Here is a 7572-nt window from a genome sequence, read left to right as displayed (position 1 = left end):
TTTAAATTAGCCTCAAGATTAATTGTAATTACTTTGGTAATCCCCTGACTTTTCATCCAGCGCCACCATTACAAGTTTCAATTTGTCCAACGCTTCAGTTTATGAACAAACACCTGCAAAATGAATGGCATTGCCATCAGGCTCATCTGTATTGGGTGTTTGTGCTGATTAAGAAATATTTGCATGCTAACATGCTAAACAAAGATGATAAACATGGTAAACAATATACCTGCTAGACATCAACATGTTAGCATTGTCTGGCTACAGCCCTCAAAGAGATAACAACATGTTTGATCCTCTGGGATTCTCAAACTCTAATGGCAGAAAAATGATTACAAATGTATTGTTACATTACAATGTATGAAGAAAATTAAATTAAATGATGAAATGATGATTGTTTAAGACTATGTGTGTGTACCTTTAGAGGGTGCCAGTGAGTGCCACTTAGTGCAGTTGGATAGATTTCATTTCAGAGTTTTTCATAGTAGAAATTGACTTTGCCATAGCAGGTACAACGCAGGTGTTACTAATAACATTCACGATGGCTTAGCACCATTAAGACCCCAAGTCAGATCGTGCCACTGTCCACAGCGAGTGCACTGTCAACGCATGTTAAACATTTCATGGTGAGTCGTCGAGGTGATTGTCTAAAACAATTCCTGAGCTGAAACAAGTTTTATTTTATTTGCATCACTTACACTAACCATTAATTTCAATTCAGTAGGCTTAATTGAATCACTCACACTGAAGTCATGACGCCATGCAGTGTTTTTGGAGCGAGCCCCAGCTGTTGCCAAGCAACTGACTGGAAATAAACACCGGGGGCCTTTCCCCTGAAAGACTGAGCTAGCGAAGGAAGACTGACGAAAGAAAAACTGATGTATCTTTACATACTGGTGCTTGTGTTTCTCTGAACACAAATGTTGACAGACATGAGCTCAATCAAGCTTTCTGCTGTGTTAGAGAAGCAGATTCAGCGCCTTTGTCTGAATGACTTTCCTTGTGGATACGGCACCTGGGTGAGTTTTTTTTAAATTGGTTGCAGTGTTTTCTAGATTATCTTTTAAAAGGTATCATGTATATTGAGTTGTTTAAAGAACTTCCATCACTGCATACAGTAGCTTAGATATAGATATCAATAAACGGAGCGATTCTGTTCTCAGAGAAAGACCAAAGACAGTCCAGAGGAAGCAGAGACAGAGGACATACACGCCCTCCTGGATCTGCTGAGCTGCCCTCACTCTCCATGGCGGCATGAGACATCATGGAGCCCTCAAGCTCCGGCCCTGAGGCAACTGGCTGTGCTCACTCCTGAACGCCTGCACACAGACTTCATTTACAATTACTTCACTGCGCTTCGCATTGTGGGCAAGGATGTGAGTGTACTGAGTTGTACTTAAAATTTGATTCAACCCATGCTCATGTACAGTCTTTCTTAAGACATAAATAAGCATCCCGTTAAACCAAACCCATGATGTTGTAAAATGTTCTTAAACACGATGGCATGAAAGGGTTTTCTCTGAGAAAAACTCAGCAATTCAACGTTTTCCAGTTCAAAAGGGTACTTTATTATTGTACTATATCTGCTCCTCTTTGCGACCGAAATAACTACAGATGACCTGTAGGAACACCATAATGTGGGTCCATAAACCTGTTGCCCTTGTGCATGCTGGGAGGCTTTCCACTAGAACCGCCCTCGCTGGACAATACAATATGGTATTTGTTTAAATACCAAAACTTATTTTAGTGTCCCTAAACCCACATTATTCTGATATAGACGTCCAAAAGTAGTTAAGAGTATTCCCCAAATCTCAAAGTTTGATATTGAATCCCCTAAATCCCTTCTGGTTTCATAGTATTTTCAATTAGTTTTTGGTTCCTCTGATGAATGAGGGGTTCCGAGAAACCACTGAAACACCTTGTGACAACTCTCCTGACCTGGTTTCAAACACAAAGAACAATGTCAGTAAATGCTGATGCTTTAACACAATTGTGAAAAGTTGTTCTTGATGTTTTGTCTGTGTTGTGTTCAGGTATCAGTCATCGATGACAGCCTGTTAAAGTTCTCAAAGCTGGAGGAATTGGTGCTCAGTGACAACAGAATCTCAGAAATCCCTCCAGAAAACCTTCCCAGCACTTTGAAGGTGAGTTTGCTCTGCAATAGTTTGTCACTGAAGGGGGATTCACATCGATCTGCCCTGCTTCTAACTCATAGATCAAAGTGGAGCAGGTGTTGTGATGTGGGGATGACCAACTTTGATTGCAACTGTGTTTTTTTCAAAGATTTTGGAGCTACGTGCCAACCGGTTGTCTGCCCTAAACAGTCTCACCAACTGTCTGCCTCCCCGCCTAGAGTACCTCAGCCTCGGCTCAAACAGTCTGGGTTCACATGACGACATCCGTCATCTTACTGGAAGACACTGGTTAGTTCACACACACACACACACACACACACACACACACAAACACAATGTTTATTGTTTGCAAGTTAAGGCAAGATAATCATTATGTCGTGATTTTATTATTATGTCGTTTTTTTTTGTATTCTTTTTTTTTCTGTGACATAATTACTTTATACAAACAGTTGTAAAAATCGCTTTAGTCCTCTATTGAAATAATTGCTTTCCAGCCAAACGTAATAGATAATATTTCCTAAACCAGCCTTTTGTGTTTTATTTAAGAATAAATAATTTGTACTCTTTTTCAAAAGTCGTCAGTCTTGCGCAACAACACATCCTGTTCTGTAAAAACAATGACTGTCTCTGACCTCAGGCCACAGCTGGTGAGTCTGGACCTGAGTGACTGTGAGTTTAAGGCCCAGCAGGCCCTGCTGAGCGCCTTGAGCACGCTCACCTGCCTCAGGACGCTGGTGCTGGAGGGAAACCCATTCACTCTGGCTCCCTCCTACCCGGGCTTCACTGTGGACAGTCTCCCACAGCTCTCTTGCTTGGACACGTCATGGCTCTCTGCTGATGAAAGGCAGTGTTTTAGGGGCTTGGCCAAGAACAGTGGTGAGATTGTGGACTGTGCAGTGAATTATAGGACTGAGTCCTGTGAACATTTTAATTTCCTAAATCAGCAGCTTTGTAATTTTCTCCATACAGATCTGATAGTGGACCGGGCATCAGCCACAGTTAGTGTGGGCAGGGTGAAGGGAATCCCAAACCCATTGATGAGAGTGGATGAAAATGCTCCTGTTGTGACCTACGCCTATTTCATCACATATGAGTTCATCAGTCATCAAACTGTTAACTTGGTGACATATCCTTCTGACAATTTTCTTTCTAACACTGCCCAGAATGTCACATATGAAAATTAAATTACATTTTTTATGGCTTTTTGTTAATACATTGTATTATTTATTTAGTAAACAAGAGTGTCTTAAAAAATAATATGTACATTAGATGTTACAGTTCTTTAAGAATGTAATTTGTTATACAATTAGATTAGATTCAATGTATTGTCACAAGTATCACAACAATACAAAACAGTTAGGCATCTATATTTGTTCAATGCACATATGTGCCTTTAATTCACATTAGTTTTAAATGTGCCTTGTTTTGTTAGTTATATTATTTTAAAACCAACACTGTTAAATGGGGAAAATGGAGTTAGGATGTCGAGTAAAAATGTCCAGAAACTGTCTTTAAAATAATTAATAATACTCTTTTTGTTGTGGTGCTGTTACCAGAACTTAGACAGGAAGTCTGAATTGGAGGCTGCACATGTAACAGAAGACTGCTTCAGTGATGCTGACCTACAATCAATCAGAAACTGTGAAAAAGAATCATCCACACAAGACGTAATGGTGTATACTGAGGAAACCTGCCATGGTAATAACACAGGTTTCACGCCTACAGGAAAATGGATTACATCACAAACCCTGATAGAGCTGACACAGTTGTTTGAACACACAAAAAAAAATATACTCACACACTTTTTTTTCTTTCTTCTTACATTTTATCTGTTTTCTGTTGCCATATGTTTGTGCCAAATTTGTTCTTGTGTATTATTCTGACTTTTCTACAGTGTCAGGACACAGCACATCAAAGCTGACCTGGTCAGAGTGCATGGACTTCAGTCACACACAAACCTACATTGTTAGTGATCTGGGAGGCTTAAAGAGATTCTTCAATCGAGGACTTTATCTTACAATAGAGGAGGAAAAGGTCAAGAAAACATGGTTTGAGTGGGTAACTGTTTAGATGATATATATGTTAGCACTCATATTCTGGTATTTGCCATTTTAGGTCCTGTCATGGCCTGCAGCCTCTGAAGATGTCCATGTGGCCAATCCCAGCCGACCTGTAAAAGAGAAGAAAAGTGGGAAAGGGAAAGAAGTGAGCTCACCATTTAATTCCTAATGAATGACAAACTGTAGAAAGACACCCCTTTAGGAAGAGCAAAACTCGGACACACACAGGTATGAAAAAGGGTTCACAAGCTTATTGGAGTCAATGGGTGGTGAGATTATAGATCTGGGGATTGCAAGGAGAGTGGCAGAGCTGGAGTCTGGAAAGCAGATTGGCTGTCACTGGGCAAGGCAGGCAGAGTATTATCCTGAGACACAGGAATTCACAGGACAAACAGTACTCAGGTAAACTCAAGTATTCGTTAGAATCTAACTACAAAACAGGCAGTGGCATTTGTACAATGGTGGCAAACTGAACCATTTGGTAAAGCCTGGAGTATAGAGCCGGGGTAGATATACAGCAGGAGCTTGACGAGTGAATGGGTCTCAGTTGTGCATGGTGATTGGCAGCAATAGGGAGATTGAGTGCCACACACAGACAGACACACACAAACAGAGAAAGAACAAACAGGGGACCAAACAAGAAACACAAGGAATGAGAGGCACAACTGGACCATGACACTATTGAATAGACTTTAAGGGAAATCCTGGATTGTTTATTCCCTGAATAGGAATGAATAGAAGAAAGAAAAAGTGATTTCTTTACATCTGTGCATGTGTCTATCTGGTATTTTAATTGTTTACCCCTGGTCACACGCTAATTGTTATGCTCCAACTCCCTCATTCAAACCGACTCAGCTGTTCTTCATCTCATTGTACTGTGGCCAGTGCATTGAGGAAAGTGCTGCAGTTATTACAGTTCAATATGTTTATTAAAACTCTATGTTATAATACATAGCATCAATCCAAAAGCAATCGCAACATTTTTTGGGATTATCTTCATATATATATATATATAATATGAAATAACCAGAAGGTTGCACGCTTTATTATTCCATTTATCTGCTGGTGACTCGAGTGTCCAATAAATCTACAGCAGCTGCCAAATCTACTGACATGCCCTTGGGCAACCTCACAATGAACGAGGAAGCCCTTCCTTTTGGCTAATTTCACTCTCTCATGCCCCTGAAAAGCTGCAATTATGTTTCTGCAGCTGTGAAAGACTAAATACGTTTAGAAGTTATGTGTGAGGTAGTGGGGATCAGAAAGAGGGAGTGTATTGTAATTATTTTTTTGGTTGATGCTGGTGCAGTCTGACTTTTTAAAGAGCACAGGTCAGGGTTTTTTTATTTTCACCCAAAATGTATATTCTATTTCAGCCTTCCTTTTGGGAAATAGTTAAGTGTTCTCATTTTCACATCCAAAAATAAATTGTTTGCATGGTTACCAGTACCTTCACTGTATCATGGTTTTAAAGAAACAGGGAAGTCCACCAGAACTTGTCACATCAGCTCTGTGTGCGTAGTCAAAGTCTACTTTGACAGGTACAATTAGACTGCATCTCAACATGATGATGTAATGTCGGTGGTATCTTCCTCAGTCTCCAATCAAATCTGGATCCACCAAAGACAAATGTACAGACAAAAAGAAGAAACCTGTTCCAGAACTGGTCCAGGACGCCCCCATCAGAAGAATACTACGCTCTGTCCACATCCCCCTGCAAAGCCTGGTCACAGGAGCACAAAAGGTTGATGTCCTCTGTGACCTTGGGGCTCTGCGCCCTGAGTCTGGGGTGGAAGCACAAACACTTGAAAAGGCAAGATTACATGCTTAACAAGTGTTAGTAGACACGCTTTAGCTTGTCCATTTCACAGGAAATATTGTTGCAACAGGAAAAAGGTTTCATTGAAATTGGGACTTATGAGATAAGTTTTTCACTCATCTTTAGGATCTGGGAAAGAAAATCAAAGAGGACAAGAAGAAGGACAAGGAATCGAAGCAGAGAGGAGGCAGTGGCACTAAACCGAAGAATATAGCAGCTCCAAAAGGTTAATCGTCTGAATAATACTTCACCTTTCTAACCGTACAGCTGAGTACAGGGGATATTTTTAGATTGGTTTTGACATAAATTAATACTATGAAAATAGGTTTAAAATATACATCCACTTTTGCCTATTAATTATTGATACCCTTTTGTTTTTGCTCCCATTCATCATTGGATTAAATAAAACATCTAACGTTAATCCTTTCCTTTCCACATAATAGACTTCTCTCAAATGTTGTGTACAAATTTGTTTAAATCGACGTTAGTGAGCTTTTCTCCTTTGTCAAGATAATCCATCCACACAACAGGTGTGGCAAATCAAGATGCTGATTAAACAGCGTCATAATTACACAGGTGTGCCGAGGACTGGTCCCAATAAAAGGTCACTCTAAAATTCAACACAATTCCACAGATTTTGCATGTCATCGGCATGCTGATAGGAGGAATGTCCAGCTGCAACGAGTTGTTGCATGTGAATCAAATGTCCATAAGCAATCTCCAATGTCATTTCTGAGAATTATGGAGTAAATCCAATCAGCCTCTTGACTCTCCCCCTTTTTCTTCTGGGTGTCTTTTGACCAAAAAATTCAATTATTTAGCCCTAATGTCTTACTTTCCAGATAAAACTGCACTGTATTTTAGAGTGACCAGCCCGAGGCACATCTGTGTAATAATGATGGCGTTTAATCAGCATCTTCATATGACGTGTGTCAGGTGAATGGATTATCTTGACAAAGGAGGAGCCGGCACCAACATGGATTCAAACCAAATTGAGCACAACATTTGTGAGGAATAATACTTTTGTGTGTATAGAAAAAGTCAGATCTTTTATTTCAGCTCATTAAAAAAGGGGGGGAAAAGTGTTCTGTTAATATTTGTATTTCAGTGTAGTATCTGTGGTTTGTGTCATGGGGAACATTACTAAAGAAAGTAGTATTTAGCATCCAAAAGGAAAAATTAAAAGCAGTAGGCTTTTATGTATCAGTCAGTAAACTCTTCGTTTCAGTCTGCTTAACATCATGAACCCCGTTTGAACTCGTCTTATGTAGGCAAAGGAAAGGGAGGGCAGGAATGCGAGATGGACGTCCACTCAGAAAACTCCACGTCCGTCCGACTGGAACCGATGACTGTGGAGTTTAATGTGGAGCTGGAGAAATGGCAATCTGCATCTGAAGCTCATCAACTTCTGCTCCCACACCAAAACTCCTGAAGCAAGCAGGTTAGCAGCTCCACCAGGTTTAGTTCCTTTTGTCAGTTTGACCCACTGTACACCAGGAACCATATTCCTCCAACTACTCCTGGCCAGGCTGGTTTACGAGTGCTTCTTCATCTCAAG

At 40.3% G+C, this 7572-nt stretch overlaps 1 protein-coding gene across 1 annotated transcript; it reads left to right on the top strand.

The window, feature by feature from the left end:
* Positions 1 to 901: 901 nt before the first annotated feature.
* Positions 902 to 7446, top strand: LOC117735927 (leucine-rich repeat-containing protein 43-like). Its single transcript, XM_034540845.1, has 12 exons — positions 902 to 1019; positions 1164 to 1376; positions 2034 to 2144; positions 2284 to 2423; positions 2773 to 3011; positions 3105 to 3256; positions 3692 to 3831; positions 4016 to 4169; positions 4251 to 4340; positions 5793 to 6008; positions 6141 to 6240; positions 7286 to 7446. Exons 1-12 carry the CDS (start codon positions 921 to 923, stop codon positions 7444 to 7446), a joined length of 1815 nt encoding a protein of 604 aa, XP_034396736.1. The 5' UTR covers positions 902 to 920.
* Positions 7447 to 7572: the final 126 nt, after the last annotated feature.

This window comes from Cyclopterus lumpus, chromosome 9 (genome assembly GCF_009769545.1).
Source record: "Cyclopterus lumpus isolate fCycLum1 chromosome 9, fCycLum1.pri, whole genome shotgun sequence".
Taxonomy (NCBI): Eukaryota; Metazoa; Chordata; class Actinopteri; order Perciformes; family Cyclopteridae; genus Cyclopterus; species Cyclopterus lumpus.
Note: the sequence above shows the minus strand (reverse complement) of the source record. Positions and strands in the feature narration are given on the sequence as shown.

Coding starts and splice junctions, on each gene's coding strand:
- LOC117735927 (XM_034540845.1), top strand. CDS start 921: ATGTTGACAGACATGAGCTCAATCAAGCTTTCTGCTGTGTTAGAGAAG. Junction 1,377..2,033: donor TTCGCATTGTGGGCAAGGAT/GTGAGTGTACTG, acceptor TGTTGTGTTCAG/GTATCAGTCATCGATGACAG. Junction 2,424..2,772: donor CATCTTACTGGAAGACACTG/GTTAGTTCACAC, acceptor CTCTGACCTCAG/GCCACAGCTGGTGAGTCTGG.